Genomic DNA, 25,477 nt, shown 5'->3' with positions numbered 1-25,477 from the left:
GTCCTGTACAGCTTTATTCTGGTTTTTGAAGGAAGCCAGGCCTGTGGCTGCATTCTTCTCATCTGCAGCCATCTCATCATTTCCCTGCATTTCCTCTCCTCTCCCCTTTCCCTGTGGCCTGTAAGATATCTGATAGCTACAGGAGATAGGCAAACTCAGGTTTGTGCCCTTCCTCCAGAGTAAAGAAAATATCAGATTTCTTCCAAGCCTGGGAGGAAAGAGCCCAGCCCAGCCCAGGTGTGCTGCTCCAGGTAAGCTGCAGCAGGTGCCACTGCAGAGCCAGGCAGGCAGAGGTGAGGCAGGGGCACTGGGGAACTTCAGGGCCAAGCCCACAAGGAACAGAGCTCTGCAATAAAACACTGTGTTGCGGTTTTTTACCTGAAAATATCTTCCAGTAAACAAGCATAGGAATAGCTGCTGAGTTACACAAAAAACCTGAAGCAGAGATTGTGTTCTCATGTAATCCCTGCACTGAAAGGCTTCTCAGGGACACAGCACAGTTCCAGCTGTTTTGTAGCAGCCCCTGGTGAAACAGTGGTCAGCACAGCATACAGGGGAAAGCACAGGAAAGGCAAACCAATACAAAGTATATTCCCTCTGTAAACCTATTTAATTTCCACAATGGATCATGGTTTGGACTCAGAACTCGTACCCAGCTGGTAAACTTGCCTCTTACAGCTTGTGAGGGATATTTCTTATTTCGAATTTAATTGCTTTTTTTCATTTCTTCTTTCCTCCTGTAAGGTCAGTCTTGGCTTATACCCTATGCTGTTTCTCTCCTCCTTAGCTTTTCTATTACTACAAGTTTCCAGGAGAAGCTAATAGCAAAATAATTTCTTCCTTTCTCTGCTGTTATTTTCTTGACTAACAAGCTCTACTCCTTCATCTTTCACTTACCTTGCTGACCATCTCTAATTGCCCTGTAATAGTCTCATCTCTCTCTGGACAGGACTTCATTGAATTTTTCAAGGAAAAACACACAGTGTGTGCTGTATATCCCCCACCACCTACATTCTCTATTATGGTCACTTTCCTCTACATTCTCTATTATGGTCACTTTCCTCTACATCTCTTCTTTCAGTGCTCCACCTCAGCCTAAAAATCCTGAACTACACTCAAAATGTATACATTTTACTCTAATTGTTCATTTTAGGCAGGGTTATCCAGATTCTGTACTTAAACATTTTATGTCATTCATTACATTGTAGAATCATCACTGTGATGAATTCAAAGGGGAAAGCAAGACTTAAAGGAAGCTGAAAGTCTAAATTCATCCATAGCAGTTGACAATATTGTGCCCCTTTTCTTGATTATTTTCTCACTTTTCATCAGACTTGTGGGGTTTTTTAAAGATTTAATTATCTGTCTTTTCTCCCTCGAAGTGAAAATGACAAGAATTGCAGTAACTGTTCTGTCTCTCTGGCTTTTGTTTGTTTATATCCTTCAGACTGTAAACACTCCAGGCCAGTGTAATCCTTCTTGCAGTGTTGTGGGATGGAGTACACAGGGCTCCTAATCCCCAGCTGAACACTTGTATCAAAAAGAGAATTTTCTTTAACTGGATCCCAAGAAATATAAAGATCCTCTGTGTTATTCCTCTCCTTTATACAACAAAATGTGGGAGATGCAATTTTTAGAGATACAGCTTCAGTCTGGGAGGGGGGGTAGGAGAAATTCCCTCAGGAGTGGTTCCTCATGCTCTGGTGCTTCCCAAACCCTCACATTCCCTATGTTTCTGCGAGATGCTGTTTGGAGTTGCAGCAATTTTAGCTGGCACAATGATTGAGAAAAGTGTCCCATTGCCTGTCTCGGGGTGTGCTTGCCTTTAGGGGCGATGGGCATGCCGGGCTCCCTGGCAGTGGCCCCGGAGCGCTGTCACCAGCTCCTGTCCCCTGGCAGTGCCACCATGGCCGCGCTGAGGGGACAGCGCTGGGAGGACAGCACCGGGCACAGCCAGACCGCGCTGAGGGGACAGCGCCGGGCACAGCCAGACTGCACTGAGGGGACAGCGCCGGGCACAGCCAGACTGCACTGAGGGGACAGCGCTGAGGGGACAGCACCGGGCACAGCCAGACTGCACTGAGGGGACAGCGCTGAGGGGACAGCACCGGGCACAGCCAGACCGCGCTGAGGGGACAGCGCCGGGCACAGCCCGACCGCACTGAGGGGACAGCGCCGGGCACAGCCAGACCGTGCTGAGGGGACAGCACCGGGCACAGCCCGACTGCACTGAGGGGACAGCGCCGGGCACAGCCAGACTGCACTGAGGGGACAGCACCGGGCAGAGCCAGACTGCACTGAGGGGACAGCGCCGGGGGGACAGCACCGGGAACTCCTGGAGATCGTCACCACCCCTCCTCACTGAGGGGTCCAGGGTCACAGCGGGGACACTGAGGGGACACAGTTTGGGGCATCACAGTACAGAAAAAGACATTCAGCTACTTGGGAGTGTCCAAAGGAGGCCACGAGCAGGTGAAGGCGGGGATGCCTATGAGCGGTTTGGGACACTTGGTCTGTTCAGCCTGCAGGAGACTCGGGGAGAGCTCACAGCAATCTCCAGCATCCTCGTGAGGGGAAGCGAGGGGCCGGTAGGGACCTCTGCTCTGTGGTGACAACGACAGGACCTGGGGGAACGGCAGAGACACTGAGCCTGTTCTCAGGGAGGTTGGGCACTGAACAGGCTCCGCAGGGCGGTGAGCACAGCACCGAGCCTGACAGGGTTCAGGGGTTTGGTAAGCGCTCTCAGACACACGGAGCGCCGCTCGGGGTGCGGTACCAGGGCCTGGGGCTGGGTTCCACGGTCCCGGCGGGTCCCATCCCAGCCGGTGCCTCCCCAGCCCCGAGCTGGCCCCGCGCCTGAGGCAGCGCGCGCCGACTACAACTCCCACCCTGCCCCGCGCCGCCGACTACACGTCCCGGCATCCCGCGGGAGCGCCTCGCTCTCGCGAGACTGAGGGGCGCCCCGCGGGGCTGTCGCGAGAGCGGCGGGCCCGGAAGCTCCACGTCGGAGATCGGAGCGAGCCCGGGCGGAGCGGGGCCGGGGACAGCGGGCGGCACCTGGGGACACCGGGCGGCACCTCGGCACAGCGGCGCCATGGTGAGCGACACGCAGGGTCCCAGGGAGCGCCTCGCCCCCGCTGCAGGAGGGTGACCATCGCAGCCGGCCCCGGCGAGGCAGCGCAGCCCCGCAGTCGGGGGACGGGGCGCATGAGGGGCCGGGACCGGGGCCGGGGCCGCAGCGCGGTGCTGCCCGTGCTGTTCTCAGTCCCAGCGAGCGGCTGTCCCGGGGCTCGGGGTGCGTGTCGCACTCAGCCCTCGGAGCGGCCCTTCCCGGCCCTCGGGAGCTGCAGCTCCCGGCGTTTCCCGGGATAAGCGCGGAGCCGAGCGTAGCTGTGCTTGCCTTCCTGGTGTTTGTAGCAGGAGAAGAGAACATAAACTCATCTGCACATCCCATGTCATAGCCATGGTTCAGATACTACCTGATAACCAGGTGGTTTTTGTTCCTTGCAGCGTCTAACATAGGTAACTGCTGGTTTTATTAATGCATGTAGTGTTCTTTGGTCAGCCATTATCCACTGAGTTCTCTGAGATAAAAGCAGCGTTAAATGATCTCCAGTGAGTGTCCAAAGGAATCCACAATGCCTCGAATATATTACAAAATCACTTTGCTAGACTTCATGCCTTTTAAATACCGTGTGAGCGGTTTGGGACACTTGGTCTGTTCAGCCTGCGGGAGATTCGGAGAGAGCTCACAGCAATCTCCAGCATCCTCGTGAGGGGAAGCGAGGGGCCAGGAGCGACCCCTGCTCTGTGGCGACAGCTTTACATTGCCAGTGATTAAAGTGGAAGGTCAGAGCCTTCTTTGTAAGGGAAAGACTTAAACTTTTCCCTGCTCTCAGTTTTTACCAGACAGTGTTCCATTCTAAACCATAATTTTGGAATTGTGAATGGAAGTAGATCTACAATGGGCAAATGTTGTGCTCTGTTGTGGTAACTGACTTTTCTTCCTGGTTTGTCAGGTGAAGTAGCAGGAAGATTTATTTTCTAGATTTGTATTAGGAGCAAATTCTCCTTGCTTTGCTTTCATAGTTCAGGGACACCAGGAGGATGTGCAGTGCATCTTTTTTTGGGGTTTTTTTTTGACTCTACCGGAGTTACAAATCTGAATTTTCCAGAATTAAATTCAGCAGAGCCACTGCCATTGGTGGGGATGTGATGCCTTCCTACAAAAACAGATACACAGACAGATAGAAAAGAGCAGTAACCTTCTGCCTGCAGGGGCAGCAGGGTTGGATCCTTTCATTCTAGGAGTGAAGTGCAGCTTTCCCTGTCCCTTCCTGAGGCAGTTTGCTGCTCAGTCACCTGGTGCTCCCGTTGGTTGTTCCCCCAGCCTCTGCGCCTGGACATCAAGCGGAAGCTGACGGCGCGCTCTGACCGCGTCAAGAGCGTGGACCTGCATCCCACGGAGCCATGGATGCTGGCCAGCCTCTACAACGGCAGTGTCTGTGTCTGGAACCACGAGACACAGGTGAGGGCCTCGCTGGGAAATGTGCACAACTGTGGAGCTGGTGCTGGAAAGGGAATTTGTACAGACTCTTCAGTCGCTGCTGCTAACTGACTGCTCTCAATGTATCAGTAGACAAGGAAGTGACATATTGGACACTGTTAAGAAAATAGAGCTCATTTCAAAGTTGGTATTTTTTCCAGTGCTATAAACTTAACTGGTTTTATTTTCAGACTCTGGTGAAGAATTTTGAAGTGTGTGACCTGCCTGTGAGAGCTGCCAAGTTCGTGGCAAGGAAGAACTGGGTTGTTACTGGAGCTGTAAGCTGTTTCCTCTTGTGATTTCCTGTTCAGCTGCACTTTCTCTGATCAATTTTCATGCCATTACTTTCTGCATCGTGTAATAATCTGATCTGATCTGAATTTGTAGAGGAGAGGGGAACACTTCACTACAGTTTCCCAGAAGTTTTCTCCTTTAAGGAAGCTTAGAAGCTTAAATTTTCATTTCAAAAAAGAGCAACCTCTAAGGTGACTGACTGTGCAGGTAATGCCAGGTAGATGGAGTTCAGCTGGAACATACTCAGCACAGAGTTCTGACTCAGTGCCATAGGTGCTTCTTTTACTAAGATGAAACTATTGACAGTCCTAGGTAAGATGAATTAGAAATCGCTTTCTACTTTTTTCTTGGTTATATTAAAAATAATTTTTAGTTTTGCTCATCACTAGAAAAAAAAAGTGCCTGCTTTTATTCAGTGAATTACCTTGAGAGGAATAATTGTATTCTGATTTTGGTAACACATTTTTCTTTATGGAGTGAATATTTTTTGGCTAAATTAAGGTAATGCCTAAATGGTTTTTTTTCTCAACTTTCATTTCCTAGTCTTCTGCCCTGTACCCAGAGTAAAAATGTGTTTCCATTTCATTACCATATGCTGCCATGACTCAGTTACTTGTAAAAATGAAAATTTGCTTTTTCAATTTCATAAATGACTTGAAACAGCAGTAATTTATAACCTTCTGAATCCAAGTATAATTTGTATCATTAGCAAGCAAAATTCCTTAAACATTTTGTTGTCTTCAGGGGTGGAATGTTTTCTCCTAGCTCCCCTGCATTGCACAGAAGATGCACTGCCCAAGAGACTTCTTTTCACGTGGCTTTTCCCCCCTTTTCCAGGATGACATGCAGATCAGAGTTTTTAATTACAACACCCTGGAAAGAGTTCACATGTTTGAGGCCCATTCCGACTACATCCGGTGCATTGCAGTGCACCCCACGCAGCCCTTCATCCTCACAAGCAGTGGTGAGAGTCCTTTGGCATCTTTTCACTTTCAGCTCTTCTCAGGCTCCTCTTTGCTGTGGGGTGAGGGCCTGCACCCTCTGGGAAGACTCAGGAGTCCTTGAGCAAGGAGCCAATGTGACAGTTGTCATTTTGTTGTTTCTTGGTAGATGTGTTCATGGTTTTTTAATGGAATATCGTTTGCACTTCGAATTTAAAATAGAATGGCTTGTGTTCTTGTCAGAGAAAAGAGCTTTTTCTCTTAATATCTGCCAGAGGAGACACTTGTGTGTGTGCCTATTAGTGTGGCAAACTCTCAAATAACAGCTCAGGTTGTGTTTTTAAAAAGATTTCATTGTGGTTTAGAGTAAGTTTTCAGCTGGGAATCTGACTTGAAAGCAACAGACAGCTTTCATCTCCCTTTGGTCCTTCTGAAGGACTGGTAATGCTATAGATGCAAATAGATGATTAGCAGTGCCTCCTTTCCAGCCTGTAGCATGAACTTGTGGAGGATTATGCACTTGAAGGAGGTTGTTTGTGTTTTTTTCCAGATGACATGCTGATCAAACTCTGGGATTGGGATAAGAAATGGTCCTGTTCTCAGGTGTTTGAAGGACACACCCACTACGTCATGCAGATTGTCATAAACCCAAAAGACAATAACCAGTTTGCCAGTGCCTCTTTGGATAGGACAATTAAGGTAGAGAAGCTGTATTTGGGGTTTTTAGTCATTAAGTGATTATTAGTGCACACAAAGCAATAATCCTGTTATGGATGATGGCTCAGTGTTCTTAAAAGCAGGTGCAGTAATAGAATTTTGACTGAACAAAGACCTGGACATTGCTCCAGGCACCTGCTAAGTAATTCAGTAAATTTACCCCTGTTGTCTCTAACAATTGGAAAGTTGTTCTTTCAACTCTTCTAAGTGCTGTATCTCCATTTGGACTGCACAGAAATATGGGATAGGAGTAATGGGAGAGGAGTGATGGTTTTACTGTCAGTGAGTGATTTGGGAGCATTAAAGCCACAGAGCAGAGAAAGACTTTAACTGTGCACTAAAAAGAAAAAACAACCCTGCTAAAGGTGTCTCTCCCATTACTTGCATGTCCTTGGCTGTCTGTGCATGGAATTGTTTCCAGTGATGCCTTCAGCCTTCTCATGGCTGTTACTAAACAGCACCTGTTACTAAATGTCTGTGACTCCAGATTTTCAGCCACTGAGCAGGGACACTTCCTCACATTTCCTGTACATCATCAGTAAATTGGCTGTAAAAAGCCAGCACTGATTTCATATGGCCACAGATGTTGAGGTCAGGTGCATGGAAATGTTGATTTGATGTGATAAACATGAGAAAACACTACTATATCTACACTTGACTTGCTTCATTGTGTATCCTCATTTAACATGAGATTTGATATTCTTGAGTCTAGTGGGAAAATTAAAATTCAGGACACAGAGGAAACTCATGTATAATAACAATCAGTTACTAGTTCATTTTATAAACATGTGGTACTTCTTAAAAACAGTGCTTTATATGATTTCATGTCCTTAAAAAAAGTTTAAAGCAACCAATTTCAATGTTTAGAGGTATGAGCAGAGAGCATGGGCAATTCAGCACATTATTTGTGTTTATTGGGGGAAGGACTGTAGTTTGCTGAGCAGTTGTTGAGGTTTTTCACCTCAGAAAACAACAGTGTCTTTGGAATTCTGTGTTATTTCTCACTGGACACCTGTTGTGTGTGCCAAGGGTGACCTGGACACAGCAGGTGGCTGGGTACAAGTGTTTGTGTTTTATTGGTCAGGTGTGGCAGCTTGGATCATCCTCTCCCAACTTCACCTTGGAAGGCCATGAGAAAGGAGTGAACTGCATTGACTATTACAGTGGTGGGGACAAGCCATACCTCATTTCTGGGGCAGATGACCGCCTGGTGAAGATCTGGGACTACCAGGTGTGTGCTCAGCTCTTCAGGAGCCTTTGTGCAGGCTGCCATTTATACATTTTTTTTATACATTTGGTATAAACTTTCTGTCGTTAGATTTTTTTCCTGTGACAAATCGATTCCCTGCCTTTTAGACCTCATGTTTGTGGATTAAGCTGTTCCTCTTTTTTTTTTTCTTCAATCTTTACAGCTTCCCCTCCTCCTGTTTCATCCTTTCTAGCTTCCCCCTCTCCTGTTCCATCCTGTGCACATTGTCACAGTCCCATGTGTTGCATGCACACCCATGCAGTGTTTGTACCCCCAAACAGGGCAGGAGTGCTGAGGTGCCCTGCTTGAATGCTCCTCAGGAAAGAGAGATCTAATCCAGGGATTCACTTCTGTTGCTGGAGCCTAGAGCTCCTGAGCTCTCCCTGTCTACAAGTGTCTGAATGGCCAGAAGGGTGAGACAGAAATTGTTAGGTGATACTTTCTGGTCACTAAAACTTATTGCCCTGGAGTAAATCCAAGCCCACAAGCTGAAGCTGGCACTGCTCATTTAAGCATTCAATGCAGTCATGAATATTACACAGCAGTGCTTGGGATTTTGCCCCCATGTGCAGCTGGAGACACTGAACAGGCTCCAGTCTTAGTTACCTCAAGCAGAGCAGCCTGACTTTCACAACTGTGTGAATGAACATTCTTACCAAAGGCCTAAATTAGATCTGTTTTCACCTGGAATGCAAGATTTGGTTATGATTTTTTTTTCACAGTGAACTCAGCTTTCTATCATGCTTTAATGTGCTATGCAGCTCTGAGTAAGCATATTTTCTAGCCATAAACACATCTGAAACTAGAGGAAAACACTTCTGTCAGGGGAAACACTTTCTTCTGGGCAGGAGGTACAGCTCAATACAATCAGCTTTTAATAGCTTAGTGCTGTTGTTTGAACACCTTGCAAATGTAAGAAATCTAGAGAATTTTCAGATCTATTTTGGATTTGGAGGAGATTTTTTTTTTTTAAGAAGTAGGGGTTAAAATGTGGCATTGTGTTCTCTCTTGCTTTTAGAATAAAACTTGTGTCCAGACACTGGAAGGGCACGCTCAGAACGTGTCGTGTGTCAGCTTCCACCCGGAGCTGCCCATCATCATCACCGGCTCTGAAGACGGTAACTTGGGATTTTCTGGTGTAGAAAGGACAGGAAAAGCACTGAGGGCAGAGCTCTTGTGGTGGTGTGGCTGCACCCCTGCTGCCCTCAGACTGAGCTGAAGGGATCCATGGCTGTGTTTTTCCCCAGGCACGGTGCGCATCTGGCACTCCAGCACGTACCGCCTGGAGAGCACCCTGAACTATGGCATGGAGAGGGTGTGGTGTGTGGCCAGCCTCAGGGGCTCCAACAACGTGGCTCTGGGCTATGATGAGGGCAGCATCATTGTTAAGGTACAGTTAATGGTTTGGAGTGAGAAATTGTGATTCATCCTGTCCTGTGTGCACAACAACTGGTTTCTGATTCTGGAATCATACGTAAAATACTGACATTTTGGCATTTAATTTTTTCATAGAGATTGGCTATTTCACTTGATATTTACAACTGAAAAGAAAATCAACAATATATTTTTTCCATAGCCTCACTTATTTCTTACTTTCTAGCTTGGTCGTGAGGAACCTGCCATGTCCATGGATGCAAATGGAAAAATTATTTGGGCTAAACATTCTGAAGTCCAACAGGCTAACTTGAAAGCAATGGGAGATGCTGAAATCAAAGATGGAGAGAGGTTGCCACTGGCTGTGAAGGATATGGGCAGCTGTGAAATCTATCCTCAGACAATCCAGCACAACCCTAATGGACGGTAACACATTCCTTCATCGCTTCTCTTGAACTGGTTGGGGTTTTTTTGTTAACAGGCTCAAATAAAAGGGATCCAGAGTCCAAGAGGTGCTCAGTGGAGACCAGAAGGAGCATGACTCAGGAAGGAAGTGGAGTTCCATGACATTTTAGGCATATATAAAGCTCATGCTCTGTGTTTCAGTGATTACCTTGGGCATGGGAGCCTTTACCTTTACAGATAATCTGCCTTCTTGCTGCTGCCTGTTGACCTGGACACAGATATCTGACAAGTGCCTCTCTCTCCTGCCCCAGGTTTGTGGTGGTGTGTGGTGATGGGGAATACATCATCTACACAGCCATGGCGCTGAGGAACAAGAGTTTTGGTTCTGCACAGGAGTTTGTGTGGGCACACGACTCTTCAGAGTAAGTCTTGCAAGTTTTTTCCTTTGTATTACATTTGCAGCTGCTACTTTACTTTAGTTTTCAGGCCATGAAACATGCATGTAAAATGAACTTTCAGTAGTTTTCCTGCTTGAAAATTTTGGATTTTTAGGACTCTGCTGGTTTTAGAAGATAAGTCAAATGCAGTTGCTTTGTAGCAGCTTATAGTTTAATAATTGACTACTTTGGAAACGAAATAATTGTTTTGTTTATTTACAATTTAATCTCTATTTAGGTATGCAATCAGGGAGAGCAACAGTGTTGTAAAGATATTTAAAAATTTCAAAGAGAAGAAGTCGTTCAAGCCTGATTTTGGAGCAGAAGGTAAATACTTTAAAAATAGATCTGTTGGTATGGTTTTTGTACAATGTGGATTTCTTCCACCTTTATTTTCTTGTAGGCATCTATGGTGGCTTTCTGTTGGGAGTCAGATCTGTTAATGGCCTGGCATTCTATGACTGGGAGAACACAGAGCTGATTCGCAGGATTGAAATCCAGCCCAAACACGTGAGTTTCTGCATGGGACTGAAGATATTTACCTGTCTGATTTACTGATTTATATTATTTTTTTTTTACTAAACTGGTTTTCTTGCATGAAGCAAAGCTGTCATTAATAAAGTAATAATTTAAGTTTATCTCAGTCATGTAGCAGAAAGGGCAGAAAAATCCCTGTATGTGTTGACTTCTCAGTCCTAAAGCTTCTAGACTTGGGGTGTTTAACCCTTAATTCCCCCATCATCCCCCATTCTTAGCCTGGGGTGTGTAACACTGCCACTGTTGATTCTGCTCTCACAGATTTTCTGGTCTGACTCGGGTGAGCTCGTGTGCATTGCTACAGAGGAGTCATTCTTCATTCTCAAGTACCTGTCAGAAAAAGTGGCAGCAGCCCAAGAAACACATGAAGGTGTCACTGAAGATGGCATTGAAGATGCCTTTGAGGTACCTTCTGTTTAAAAAGTGGAATGAGATTAGAGATGGTAGAAGCAAGAGAGTGCAGCAAGCTTAGTCCTTAACATAGTCCAATTTAAATGTTAGTTTCCAGCCCATTTTTAGTATCACACATTGTGCCCCTGCCTGAGGAACACTTAATCATTTTTTTGGGATTCATGAGGAGTGTATCCCTGTCTGAATCCCAGCATAACAGACCTTGGTGCCAACATTTCTCTTCATCTGTTCACTATTGTCTGAGTTATAAAGATACTTTTTTAAACACACTGTTGGGTCATTGATTAATTTTTTTTTCTACAATTTTCAAGTTTTGAAATGTTATTCAAGTTTGAGAAGTGAAAAAACCTCAGTGGTGAATCAAAATTTCAGAAGGAAAGTGACCTTTGATTGTCTTGCTTAATGCTTAGTTTGGTGCTTGTTCCCTAGATTTATAATTGGCTTAGTTAACAATTAGGGTAGCATGCATGTAGAATGAAATTATCATTTCTGTACTTCTAATCTATATCTAAACTTACTTTGCAACTTGCCCAACGATTAAAGTATAGAATATGGAATTATATTTTAAATTGCAGTAGTCTTTCTGCTACCTAGAAATACCATTTATGTATCTAATTCCCCCAAATTTGCTTTGCAGGTTCTTGGTGAGATCCAGGAGATTGTGAAAACAGGTCTGTGGGTCGGTGACTGCTTTATTTACACCAGTTCTGTGAATAGACTCAACTACTACGTTGGAGGAGAGATTGTCACCATTGCCCACCTGGACAGGTGAGTTGCTGCTTCACTGAAAGTGTTCAAGGTTCTCTCAGTGAGGGGGGTTCAAGGTGCACCCTGGCAGCTGCTGCTGTGCCCTGCTGGAGCAGCAGGGGGGGAACAAGTGGGGTATTGTGAGGCAGCAGTGCAGTTGTGAGGGATGAACAGTGCTGGGTGCCAGAGTACATCCAGGAAAAGCAGTGTTTGAGGGGAGTATCCTTGCTACCATAAGAGCTACTGGAATGGTTTTGTACAGACTCTTTGTGTGGATCTCTTGAAGCTGAGTGCTCTCTGTTTTGTTCCAGAACAATGTATCTCCTGGGCTATATCCCCAAGGACAACAGGCTCTATCTGGGTGATAAAGAGCTAAACATTGTTAGTTACTCTCTGCTGGTCTCAGTGCTGGAATATCAAACTGCAGTCATGAGGAGGGATTTCGGCATGGCTGACAAAGTTCTTCCCACAATCCCAAAAGAACAGAGAACCAGGGTCGCACATTTTCTTGAAAAACAGGCAAGAAAACTTCTTCTTAGTTATCCAACTAAATAAATCACTTTATTCACGTTCTTAATGTGCTAAGCAAAACCCAGTGATAGTATCTGTGAGCATTAACTCTTGTTAATTATCCTGTTTGTTTGAGGACACTGCAACCTTCTGTTCAGAGTGCTTTTGTTAAAGTATTTCGGATTATGTTTGACCTGACAGGTCCCAGCTTCACTGTCAGATTTTTATTTTAGGGCTTCAAACAACAAGCTCTTGCAGTATCTACAGATCCAGAGCATCGTTTTGAACTTGCTCTTCAACTTGGAGAATTAAAAATAGCCTATCAGCTTGCAGTGGAAGCAGAGGTAATGATGTAAATTTGGGTGATTTATCCTGGATTCTGAGAGCCCTGTAAGAAAAGGCAGTGGTATGTGGGGGTGCAATACCACTGCCTAAACACAACTGAAATGCCTCCAACTCCTTTGGTGAAGTTCTGCTGCCTGTAATTCAAAGGAATCTAAGCTGTGGGATAGGGACAAAGAATGATGTCTGCTCAGAAAGCCACAGGAACTCCTGGAGAGTACAAAACCTGAGCCCAGAACCAAGCCTTAATCTCCAGTACTTAACAGTGAGAGGAGGAAAGACAGGGCTGAAGCCTTCAGACCTTTGTTCCAGCCTTGGCAAACTTAGACTGCTGCACTAAAAAATCTGATTTGTCCCATCATTATTATGCAGAGAGTTGATCTCCTTGTTCCTGCTGTAAAATAATCCAGTTATATAGAAGGAATGTTAACCTAGTTACAGACACAGATGCTTTCAGCATTCTGAGAGTTAACTTGGGAGCTTTAAGAGATTGTTATAGTTAAATTCCCAGAGTTATGCCTGCTTCTCCCCTCCATGTTTACTGAGAAGCTGTTTATTTTATGTAGTGTTACAGCTAGGTAGGGACCTCTTGGCACTCACTGTGCCATGCTGGGAAGCTGCAGTAATTGCAGTACCTCCACAGGAAGACAAGTGTAGTCATGGGATACAGCACCTTCACAAGTCAACTTGTATTTTCATACTGAGTGCTCTGAAAACCTTGAAATGCTGTTCAGAAATGTGAGTGGTTTGGTTTTTTTCTTTCCCTCCCTCTCCCCTTTTTGTGCAATCAGTCAGAACAGAAGTGGAAGCAGCTTGCAGAGCTTGCCATCAGTAAATGCCAGTTTGGCTTAGCCCAGGAGTGTCTCCACCATGCCCAGGACTATGGAGGGCTGCTGCTCCTGGCCACAGCTTCAGGGAACGCCAGCATGGTGAACAAGTTGGCAGAAGGTGCTGAGAAGGATGGCAAGAATAATGTGGCATTTATGAGCTACTTCCTGCAGGGAAAGTAAGTAGCAAATGAGCTTCTGATTGTTCTGTTCTGCTGTCTCAGGTGCAGAGACCCTCAGGTTCTTCAAGTGGTTCATTTCAGCTAACTGAAAACTCCATGGAGAAAGATGAGCATAGGTCCTTCTCAGAAAAGCTCATTCTGATGGACATGGCTGCTAGATCTGAAGTCTGAAATGAAAGCACCTTAAATGAATGGAATACAATAAACAGCTGTTCTAATACAAACATTTGTCTTTAAGTTTACTGGTTCAAATCATATTTTGAAATCTTTTTAGGCTTGATTCATGTTTGGAACTGCTGATCAGAACTGGGCGTCTCCCTGAAGCTGCTTTCCTTGCACGGACGTATTTGCCAAGCCAAGTCTCAAGGTAATTCCTAAGCATGTGCAGAGCATGAGTTGTGTTTTCTGAATGAGCTATCTCTAACAAATGTGGTTTGCATCCCCAGGGTTGTTAAACTCTGGAGGGAGAACCTCTCTAAAGTCAACCAGAAGGCTGCTGAGTCCCTTGCTGATCCCACAGAATACGAAAATCTTTTCCCTGGATTAAAGGAAGCTTTTGTTGCTGAAGAGTATGTTAAGCAAAGTCTTGCTGACTTGAGGCCAGCCAGGGAATACCCCCTTGTCACTGTAAGTAGAAGGTTTTACTGTCTCTAGAAGAGTAACATTTGGTGCTGGGTAAAATCAGCTCTAAGCAACTGAGTGCAACACTTCAATGTGTCTGGGGTTCTTTTTACTTTTAGCCAAATGAAGAAAGAAACTTACTTGAAGAAGCAAAAGGATTTGAGCCCTCTGGAATAATGCCATCTCAGGTCAGTCAGTGATGAATCTAAGGGAGAATTTTGCTATCTTACAGTAACTTCTACCCTGGAGAATATTTCACCAGTAATGGACAAATGGTTGCTTTTATTACCTTGACTGTAGTGCTGCAGTTGGCTTCATGTTCTTTTGCCTCAGATTCTTTTTCATCTACATCTGTACTTACTAACAGCTTCTTGACTGTGAAATTATTTGTGTGCTTCCTCCTTACCTTGGGTCACCCTGTGTAGTGTGAGTAGTTCTAGAATCTTTCCATTGAATTCATCCCCCAGAAAAGGAACTCCAGTTGCATTTACAAACACTGCAGCTGGAAATGGAAACTTGCCTGTTACAGCAATGCCAAATGCTCTGTTCTTTGTTGTGTGCTCCATGGTTGTGGAATAACACAACTAACTGGCCAGGAATCCTACTTGGGTACTTGAACATAGATCCTAGTCAATGTCTGAAGTAACAAACTAATTTTTTTACCACCTCAGTTATCCAATACTTATGCAGAAAATAGGACAAGTATAAGGTATAAGCATAGAGATTGAAACAAACTTAAAGCTTTTCAGAGCCTTAGCAGAAGATGACAACTTCTAATTTTGCTCAAGTCAAATACACTTTACATTTGTATGTGAAAATCATAATGTGAGGGTTTCTTAAAGGCAGTGATACTGGCACAACTCTTTGAGGCTCTAAACATCTAAAATCAAAACTGCACTGGAAACTGAAGGAGAAACAGAAAAGCTACAGCTCTCCATTGCCTGTATGTTTTCCTCATAGGAGGTTTTTCCTCTGCACTACAGAGCATAGTTTGGGACATCCCTGACAGAGCAGAGAGCTTAGGTTACTCTCAAGCCTCTCTAGTGACTCTTTGCCTCTTGTGCATCAAAGGAAATACTATTAAAGCAAAATCAAACTTGTCTGCTTGTTTGTTAAAGATGATAAACAAACTGTCTGGGCTACCTATGGAAACAAATGGAAAGAACTGAGAACTAGCTTGCCATAGAAGCTGAAAACAAGACCTCAGTGCATCTTTGCATTCAGCTCATGTTCTCATAGAAGCCCTAAACCCCAGTTGTCTCCTACAGCTGAGGCTGAATATGGAACATTTTGTAAGAGATAGATTAATTCTATAATTAAGTACAGTTAATTGAATAGTACCATTGCTTCAATAATAGTACTGACTAATTAATATAAAATTTATGCAGCAGTGAAGCAAGAAGAAAGTGTTAAACCATTATAGGATCTGGGACACTAAGCCCAGTATTTTGGAATCCTAAAATTTGCTGTCAGTCTCAACTAACTTAGTCTCTCCTGCTGAGGATGTTAAAAATCACTAACAGCACTCCAGTGTTTAAGATGAACTGATAATTTCTGAAGGTTCTCATTTTATCAGTTCCATTATCAACTGCTTCAAATATACTGGGAAGGGCAATAGTCTCCAGTGGAGTGAGGAGTAGAATCTTTTCTGACAGTGAAGATCTGGCTCAAGACTAACTGAGGGAAGCTGAAAGAGAGCCACTGGACAAGGGGCATTAGAGGTCTGCTGTTGTTTACCTGCTTTTGTTGAAAGAATTTAAATTGAAAAAAAAAAAAAAACTAAAGGAATTTCTTTGCCATTAGAAGAAGGCTGAAGAACCAGTTCCCTCTCCTAAACAAGAAGTGATGAAGACAGTTGTGCAGAATTCTGATAACCTTCCAGCAAGAGATCAAAAGGTACCCAAACAGTTTTATGAGGTGAAGTATAAGCACCCAATTCATTTTACACTAAGACTTCAGTGAGTGTGATTCAAGCAGCTGCACTCATGACTCTGGCAGTCCCAGAGCAGTGTCCAGTGCCTGCACACTGTAACAGCCCAGTTCAGCAGGCAGGCCTCACAAAGGGACTTCAAACCCAGCTGCTCACATGGTAAAAAGCTGCACTGGTGGAAGAGGCTTCCTCACCAAGCAGGCAGCTGCTCTCCAGCCTCCTTTAGCATTTGTTCCTCATGAGGCCTTGGTTTGCAGAGTGCAGATCCATCCCACAAGCTGCAGCACGTGTAACCATAGTGGTATCCTCCTCATCCAGTCTTTTCTCTCCCTAGACACTGCTGGACTTGGAAGATGACTTAGATAACTTGGATCTGGAGGATATTGATACCACAGATATCAATCTGGATGAAGAGATCTTAGATGAGTGAACATCCTTTTTTAGATGACCAAATCAGGAAATAATTTGGTCAAAACCCAGAGGAATGATGTTCAGTGGACTGTGTGCTCCAAGTTATTTTGATTTTTGTACCACAAGTGGACCATGTACATGTAGAAGGAAGTATACAGCTAGCAACTGTACAAAGAGAATCAGCTTCCAGTATGTTGAAATTCAAGATGTAAGCCTGCTCCAGAACATACTAAAAAATGTTTTCATTTATCAAGCGATTCAATAAATCCTTTTCAACATTCTGCTCCTCAGTTCTCAATTTACTAGTAATATTTACTAAGAATACTAAAATTCTTCAGAATAACCCGGCTTCCATAGTGTATATTCCAAATCTGTGAAACAGGAGCATAATAGCTGAAAACTAGTATTTTAACCTGACTTTCCTCAGCACCTCCAGTGAGGTATGTGGTTATGTTGTCACTGTGCTGCCACCTAGCACTGGTAACCATCAGTATCAGCTCAGTTACTCTTTCAGACACCACTTCTAGCTAAAAGCTCAACAGAGCAGTGATACAGCTTAAGCTTTAGAAGTGGTGTTTGTAACACCCTTTCCTAAATGAAGCTGTCCAGACCCTGCACTTGCCTCAATAACTAAAATGAACTGTGGGCAATTCCTTAGATTCAAGATGCAACAATAAAGAAATTGAACTCAGGGTACAGTGTCAGTGAAAACAAGTCATGAGGACTGCTCCAAGTTCACTTACAGAACTTTGCAAAATAAACTGCTGGAGTGATTCACATGTATTTCAGTAAAGAAAAATACATTCTATAGCAGTCATTTTCAAGTATTTATTGTGGAATCCTGTACAGAAAATGTTTATAAACAGACTTAAAACTTCTGCTGAGCTGAGGTTTACTTCATGAAGCTGAAGAAGTAGCCATTGCTTCTTCATAAGCCTGCAGGGCCAGCTGGATGTAACCTTCTCTCTGGGATTCAGTTTTCACAAATACCTGCAGCCATGGCAGGAGAGAGGTTAATGTAACAGCAGAATCAGCATGCCAGTGGCAGATCAGCCAGACACAACTGCAGGTGTAGAGTTTAACAAAAACCCCAGCGTGGCACGTACAAGTTCTGGTTAAGTATCTGCTTCCTAAGGTAAGGAGAAATGTCACTACTCACTGGGGTTCTGCTGCTTAAAAGCTCTCTTCTGCAGGTTATGTAGAAGCAGCAAAGCTTACCTTGATCAGATCAACTCCTTGAAGTTTCTGTTCTTTAGCTTCCTTTGCTGACTGACATTCAGGGTGAAGCATGTGATACAGGGTAATTAAACTTGTAGCATCGTCCAGCCTGAACAAAAAAAGGCTCATTTTAGCAATTCCTCTCTCAGAGTACTTACACAAGTGTATTTTGTGATGGACTTTGCCAGCACAGGCTGTCAAACTGCTGGTTCCACTCAGTATCCAGTTCATGGAATACACAATACCTACATCTATCCCTCCTGGCCTGCTTAGCAGTAATACAGCTGACATCCCTCTGAAAATACAATTAATTACCAATAATGAGTGTTTGGTGGAACTTCCTAACACAGACTGCAATGACCAGTATGTTTTACAGAAGTAGCATTAGAAATCCTGTGACACAGTAATACAGCTGACATCCCTCTGAAAATACAATTAATTACCAATAATGAGTGTTTGGTGGAACTTCCTAACACAGACTGCAATGACCAGTATGTTTTACAGAAGTAGCATTAGAAATCCTGTGACACAGAGCTCTCAGCTGAGTTTAAAACTACTGAAGTGTGTGGCAGGAAAAGAGATTCCAAACTCTGCCTGTTTAAATGGGCCAGATACATGAATTTGCCTTGTACCAATCTGATTCTAAACCAGGAACCTTCCTGATTTCTCCATATGCTCAGGTTAAAAAGCAAGATCTGACCACCTGTTCCAAGTTTCTAACTGAAACAGCAGAAAATAAATGCCACTATCACTGCAACTTGGACTTCTGATTGTACAAATTTCTCCCAGCTCTAGTGGCATTTTGAACTATTGAATATTGTTCACTTCAGGGAATTCTGAATAAATTTAGCACCATGTTTTATAGAAATTCACCCATTTAAAATGAAATTTTATCTACATGTTCCTAAGCTACTTAGGAATTGCTCTGAAACCCAGAGTGTATCAACCTTATAAGCCAAAACTGAACTCAATATGGAAATGCCAGGCTTTAAGATCAGAAGTGCTCAGAGCTGGAAGTGTTCTGACAATTACATGGGAAACAAAAATAAAAACCCCAAAACCACAAAAATAAAAACCCCAAAACTGAACTCAATATGGAAATGTCAGGCTTTAAGATCAGAAGTGCTCAGAGCTGGAAGTGTTCTGACAATTACATGGGAAACAAAAATAAAAATCCCAAAACCACAGAAGGCTAATTTCTGCAGAAACCTATATATACACCCTACAACTTCATGGACTGTTACTGGTGCTCCTGTACAGCTAACAGTACCTACACAGCTAACTGTTAGAGCTGGCCTAAGACACCAGGTAAATGCAACTTTGCTACATCTGACAGAAAAACTGCTTTTACTGTCAACCAGCAGTACTTTCCTCAGGCAAGGCAGGATTCCCAACGGCAGGCTGTACTCACAGGTCTCTGTTGATCATGTCTATGAGTAAGCCATCTGCCTTCCTCCTGCTGAGCAGGTACCACACCATGCCCCCGAAGTGCCTGGTTGAGCGCAGCAGGTCGTGCTTGCCGCGTTTCTCGATGTCCTCGTAGGTGCGGTGGTGAACCTGCACACACACACACACACACACACACAGGGGCTTGTTCATGGCACAACTGCAGCCTGACAGTGAACTGCTGGCAGCTTTCCCCCTGTCCCTTCAGAGTTTTTCATCCTTTTCATTTCCCTAAGCCCCATGCTGAACCATATGCCTGTTGTAATTCAGGGTAACACCCGGCTAGCCCAGTCCCTGGTACTCAGGCATAGACATCCTTATGGTAAAAGGAGCTAAATCCTGTCTCTCCTGAGCTTTGGGGAGACAGGGACATAAGCTCTGCACCTTCACTGCTCTGCTGTCAAGCTGCATCTATTATTTCAGGAGAAAAATCCTAGAGCAAAGAGCTGGGAAACTTTTCTTAGGAAAAAAAGTTGAAAAATCTAATTTAATTAAGCCTATTATTAAGCTTCATACAAGTTACAATTTCTCAAATTACTGAGAACATGACAGTTTAAAGAGAAGTAAACATTTTAAAAGCAAGTGTAGACTTACATTTACCAGCAGCTATAGCTACTAATTTTATTCTGCTAGAACTACATTTTTGTAGCTGGTCTTTGTCAAAAATAATACTTTGTGCACAGTGCTGAGAATACACACAAAGTATTCTCAAAATGCACTTTGTCAGCTCCCTAGCTGGTCCTGCCATCTCCCAAGCCAGCAGTCAGTGTGACTTCAGCAGCAAAACTCTGCTCAGAGCCCCTGACAAGTCTAACCATCATTTCTGCTTTGACACCAAAAGTACCTGAATAAAGACTATTTTTGTATGTGCAGTGTCCTTCTAGGCTGGTAAAAATTACTTGTGCAAAATCCCATTTTACTGCATGTAAAATGTTTACTGTTCTGCATAAAAATAAACCCCAAAACTCATCACAAGGATAATCTATGTGGGAGAAATTAGAGCACATATGACCAACACCTCTGCTCCCAGATAAATATTTATGTTTACAAAATAAACCCTACAATTCTCCACTAGGATTTTTTTTTTTTTTGCTAGAAAAATGGAAAGTGAACTCACTCTGATATAGTCAGGTGAATCTGGCTCAAACTGAGCAATGCACATGTTCAGGAGATCTTCGTGACGGTCTTGCTGAAATACAGTCTGAAACAAGAGTTTGGATTCAGGGGTAGATCATGTAATCCCACCATCCCAACTCTCCAAAATCAAAACAGCAGCCACAACTCTGTTCTGGACAACACAATGAGAAACCCCTTCATCAAAAAACAACATGGACAGAAGTACAGCAACTGCCTTGATGACATTAATATAATGTTTCTTGATTTTTGATTCTGAAACACCAGTTCACATTTCCAGATGAAATGTACAATTATTTCTAGTATGACACAGTATTTACACCTACCCAGGATTTACCAGGCCCTAACCTGGAACTTTGTGTCGAGTATTTTAACCAAGTTACAAGGAAAGGCAATTGTTCAAAACAGAATTCAAGCAGCTGAACACACCCATGCAGAATGGCTTATTCCGAGTTCCTCTGCCCAGAGGGCAGAGTTTCACTATCAGACTGCAATGAAGTAAAAGTGCTCAGTTTCAAAGCCAAGAAGAGCTTACCCCAAGGTTCTCATCCTTGAATAACGCTGGGGGAATCACCCTGCGCCCTTCCTTTGGGAAGAATATCTGGATCATCCTGTCTCGTTCCTCCCACGTGGCTTTGCGTAACACCCCGTTTGGTTCTCTAACTACAATGAAACGTTCCTGCAAAGGAGGTGAAAACCAAACATTGTCTAAGCCTTCTCTCATCATAGCCAGAACCATCCTAAAAAAGCCCTCATTTGTCAAAGTCCTTCTGCTCCTAAAGTCACCCTTATAACACCAGTTTCTACCTGACTGTGGCCATATGCCAGATTCATCATTTCTGCCTTACTACTTGCTGAATAAGTGCTGCTTTTGCACCTCGGTTTTACTGTCTGACAACTGTGCATGTGCCAGCACTGAAAGCCATGGCTCTGGGAAGTTTAGAGATAACCTGATTCACACCCAGACAGGGAGTTAGCCTGATTTTATCTTTTAATAACACATACAAAATTAGGAAGGCAAGTGTTGTGCACTTTTGTACCTTTTATCAAGAGGCAGGCTAGAATCAAGTAAGAGCAAGTGCAAGGCAAAAAATACAACAAATTGAACAATATACTCAGATCTGTTCACAAGCCTAACTGCTTTAGGGTGGCAAATGGGAAAGTTTGTTGGACAGGAAAGTTTTCAGTATGGTTGTTGGGAGTTGGGTTTTTCTTTCCTTGTTATTTGTGGAATATTTTCCCACTGAGTTGGTAAGAAGCACTGGTGGCTGGGTGCTTGAGACAGCAGGGAGGGGAAACTCCTCTGGTTTTTGGGAGTTTTCTTTCGGGGGGACAGAGATGCCGTGACAATAGAGGCAGGTAATGGACAGGGCTGGGGAGGGCGGCCAGGCTGTCGCTCACTGCGGGGACAATTCAGCGGCACCGCTGGAGCTCAGCCCTGAGGGACCGAGCACCGTCTGCTCCAGGGCCCGGGAATGTGGAACCCCGAGTGCCCCGGGAATGCGGAACCCCGAGTGCCCTCTGGGAACCCTGAACCCCGAGTGTTCTCTGGGAATGCGGAACCCCGAGTGCCCTGGGAATGCAGAACCCCGAGTGCCCTCTGGGAACCCTGAACCTCGAGTGCCCGGGAACCCCGAACCCTGAGTGCTCTCTGGGAATGCTGAACCCCGAGTGCCCTCTGGGAACCCTGAACCCCGAGTGCTCTCTGGGAATCCTGAACCTCAAGTGCCCCAGGAACCCTGAACCCTGAGTGCCCGCTGGGAACCCTGAACCCCGAGTGCTCTCTGGGAATCCTGAACCCCGAGTGCCCTCTGGGAACCCCAAACCCCGAGTGCTCTCTGGGAATCCTGAACCCCGAGTGCCCTGGGAATGCGGAACCCCGAGTGCCCTCTGGGAATCCTGAACCCTGAGTGCCCCAGGAATCCTGAACCCCGAGTGCTCTCTGGGAACCCTGAACCCCGAGTGCCCCAGGAACCCTGAACCATGAGTGCTCTCTGGGAACCCCGAACCCCGAGTGCTCTCTGGGAATCCTGAACCTCGAGTGCCCGGGAACCCCGAACCCCGAGTGTTCTCTGGGATCCCCGAACCCCGAGTGCTCTCTGGGAATCCCGAACCCCGAGTGCCCTCTGGGAATCCCGAACCCCCAGTGCTCTCTGGGAATCCCGAACCTCGAGTGCCCTCTGGGAATCCTGAACCCCAAGTGCCCCGGGAATCCTGAACCCCAAGTGCCCCGGGAATCCTGAACCCCAAGTGCTCTCTGGGAACCCCGTACCCCGAGTGCCCCGGGAACCCCGAACCCCGAGTGCTCTCTGGGAATCCCGAACCCCAAGTGCTCTCTGGGAATGTGGAACCCCGAGTGCTCTCTGGGAATCCCAAACCTCGCTCTCCCTGCTTCTGCTTGTTGTTAATGCCACAGTTACTGGTTTTTGTTTGCCCTGTTTCACATACTGGTAAAGAACTGTTATTTCTATTCCCATATCTTTGCCTGAGAGCCCCTTAATTTCAAAATTATAATAATTCAGAGGTGGGGGGGTGTTTACATTCTCCATTCCAAGGGAGGCTCCTGCCTTCCCTAGCAGACACCTGTCTTTCAAACCAAGAGCATGGTGCAGCAGGAGAATAAACAGCAGTTTCCTGCAGAAAGCTCTCAGATAGAGAAATAGATGGAAGACTGGGCAGTTCATTTCACAGGATCATCACTACATGCACATTTGAACCATGAAGGGTTCTTGGAATCAGAAGGTGGTTAAGAATTTTTCTGGCCTCTTATTACTGATACTTAAAGACAACTGAGATGTTTCATGATACAAAGGAAACTATCCTTATAGTCCTCAGTTCCATTAGACTTTCTTTACAGCTTTCCTGGGAACTCATTCATCATTTCCACAGCTCTTTCCAAACCTCTTCCAGATCTGTGCAAATGTGGAGTACTTCCATCTTGCAAAGGGATCAAATCCTACAAAAACCTTCTAGGAGCGTGGAAGAACTCAGCACTCCTAGCATATCACAAGCACCTGCTTATAAAATAATTAACTACCTACCACACAGCTTTCCCATGCCTCCTTTTGAGTAGCAGAATGTAATTTATGATTATCAGTTAGAAGCAGGTATTTAGAAATACATTTTTCTCTGCTGTCTTGTACCAGACTGACTCCTCAGGCCTTTTGGAAACTGATCCATCTACATTTGCATTAAAGCTTATTTTGAGAACAAATTAACAATGTTGATCACGTTACTTACACGATGTGGAATGGAGTAACTTAAATCTGTAAACACATATTTTGCAGTTTCAGTTCCTTCAAGGACTTTGTCTTCTGCTAAGACATCATCAATTGGCTCTCGTTCATTCAAAACAGGGGGCATGATTAGTTTTGTTTTAGCTTCCTCAATGGCTTTTCTTGTGGCCTTGAAGGGGGAGAAAAAAGTAGTTTAATTTTACAACTAAAAATATCATCCTGTTGGAAAGATAATATACAATTTGGGGACAAATATTTTCATTTAGACAAGCTTGGTTTTCTTCTTCTGCAGTTGAGAAAAAAGGAGACACCAATTCCACCTCTAGGTAGGTGAATTTCATGTAAACAATTTACTACTACTAAAACCTGGACAAAATGCTGGAGGAAGTTACAAAACTACAACGGACAAACTATTGCAAACAACAAGTTTATTTCAGGTGGTTTTCCGTGGTAAATTTCCCACCAGAGCACAAACTGCAACAGTTTGCATATAGCTTTAATTGTGGCTACAGCAGAACTGGCTTAAGTCAAGCCCTTTGTCATCCTAAATGAAGTCAGACCAGAAGAGAAAGGGGAAAAAAGTATTCAAAGGATTCCCAGGGCTATAACTTAAATATCAGATTAAGGTATTTGACAGAGTTAGGAAGCATAACAGGCTAATTAAGAGAAACTGTCACTCAAGAAAAAAAAATCAGATTTCCTTCCATATTCCATCAAAATCGCACAAAACTGGACAAACCAAGCTATTCCAAGTGAAGAAACACTGCTTTACACTGATTTAAGGAATAATCCGAAACAAAGAAGAGAAACCAGAATGTTTTCAAACGCAGCCGTAAGGAAGGCAGAAATATGGGCTATTACAGGTATTTTGCTAAAATCAACACTTACTTCCGAAGGAAGCAGAGCAGCCTACCTCTGCCAGCTGAGCTTCGGTCATCAGCTTGTAGTGGGGCGGCTTGAGGCCCTTCTTCTCAGGCCGGAACACCTTGTGCAGGTCGAGTCCCGTCATTTTGTACAGCAGTGTCTGAACCGCTTCGTCCGTGAAGGCGGGCTTGGGCTGGGCGGCCTTTCCCTCTGCGAGAGAGGGCACACGCTGTTACCCGGGGGCTGAGGGGACGGCCACGGTCACCGAGGGGACACCCCCTGGCCTCACGGCTTCTCCCGCCCCGCCGGACCCTCCGCGGCCCCACACCCGCCCCGACCCGCATCCCTCCCCAGCAGCCGCACACCAACACGCGGGGCGGCCGGACCCCGAGGCCGGGGCAGCCGGGAGCGCTCAGGGCGTGCCCCGGTCCCCTCGCGTACCGCCCGCATCCGCCGCCAGCGCCCGCCGCGCGGGGAGCGCCCAGAGCGGCCGCAGCCGCGCCGGGAGCGCCGCCGTGCCCCGCGCCGCCAGCGCCGCCATCTTCGCTCCCGCCCCTTCCCGCCCCGCGGCGCGCCGGGAAATGGAGTCACGGAGCCGCGGAGCAGCCCGAGCGGGCAGGGACCCAGCGGGACCAGGGAGTCCGGCTCCTCCTGGCCCTGCACAGCAGTCACGCCCTGTGCCAAGAGAGTCACATCGTGTGCCAGGAGTCGCACCCTGTGCCTGAAAGCGTTCTCTAAATGCTTCTTGAACTCAGACGGGCTTGATGCTGTGACCACTGCTGCCCAGTCACTCTGGGTGCAAAAACTTTTCATGACATCCAACCTAAACCTCCCCTGACACAGCTTCAGGCCGTTCTCTCGGGTCCTGTCACTGGTGGCCAGGGAGCAGAAATCAGTGCCTGCCCCTCCGTTTCCCCTCATGAGGAAGCTGTAGATTGTTACATGAAGTCTCCTGAGTCTCCTCCCGGCGTGGGAGAAACACGCGGTCCCTCGGCACTGTCCCCGAGGCAAAGGGCAAGAACGTTGTTGCTCCAAGCGCTCCTAGCGCGTTTGTGCCATTAAAGCGCTGCTGAGGGCCTGGTGAGGGCGGGGAGCTCA

General features: G+C 45.4%; 2 protein-coding genes across 4 annotated transcripts; one reads left to right on the top strand and one right to left on the bottom strand.

Annotated features, from left to right (window-relative positions):
- Window positions 1–2,965: 2,965 nt before the first annotated feature.
- COPB2 (COPI coat complex subunit beta 2) lies at window positions 2,966–16,762 on the top strand. 3 transcript variants are annotated; one of them, XM_036388504.2, is made up of 22 exons: window positions 2,966–3,097; window positions 4,391–4,528; window positions 4,738–4,824; window positions 5,678–5,804; window positions 6,332–6,480; window positions 7,583–7,729; window positions 8,766–8,865; window positions 8,995–9,137; window positions 9,348–9,547; window positions 9,838–9,948; window positions 10,202–10,290; window positions 10,367–10,473; window positions 10,762–10,905; window positions 11,549–11,679; window positions 11,970–12,177; window positions 12,402–12,512; window positions 13,302–13,516; window positions 13,794–13,886; window positions 13,966–14,146; window positions 14,260–14,328; window positions 15,947–16,036; window positions 16,405–16,762. In XM_036388504.2, exons 1-22 carry the CDS (start codon window positions 3,095–3,097, stop codon window positions 16,498–16,500), a joined length of 2,739 nt encoding a protein of 912 aa, XP_036244397.1. In that variant the 5' UTR covers window positions 2,966–3,094; the 3' UTR covers window positions 16,501–16,762. The 3 variants fall into 3 exon arrangements, with proteins under 3 accessions (XP_036244397.1, XP_036244396.1, XP_036244398.1); XM_036388503.2 differs by having other exon boundaries at window positions 15,944–16,036; XM_036388505.2 differs by lacking the exon at window positions 15,947–16,036.
- A 533-nt stretch (window positions 16,763–17,295) lies between these two features.
- On the bottom strand, window positions 17,296–24,920 carry MRPS22 (mitochondrial ribosomal protein S22). The gene is made up of 8 exons (XM_036388506.2): window positions 24,821–24,920; window positions 24,429–24,589; window positions 23,520–23,684; window positions 20,815–20,958; window positions 20,263–20,346; window positions 19,111–19,256; window positions 17,700–17,808; window positions 17,296–17,471 (listed from the first exon to the last, which is right to left on the bottom strand). The coding sequence occupies exons 1-8, from the start codon at window positions 24,918–24,920 to the stop codon at window positions 17,379–17,381; spliced, it is 1,002 nt and encodes a 333-aa protein (XP_036244399.1). The 3' UTR covers window positions 17,296–17,378.
- Between the last annotated feature and the right edge of the window lie 557 nt (window positions 24,921–25,477).

Source organism: Molothrus ater, chromosome 10 (assembly GCF_012460135.2).
Source record: "Molothrus ater isolate BHLD 08-10-18 breed brown headed cowbird chromosome 10, BPBGC_Mater_1.1, whole genome shotgun sequence".
NCBI lineage: Eukaryota > Metazoa > Chordata > Aves > Passeriformes > Icteridae > Molothrus > Molothrus ater.
Note: the sequence above shows the minus strand (reverse complement) of the source record. Positions and strands in the feature narration are given on the sequence as shown.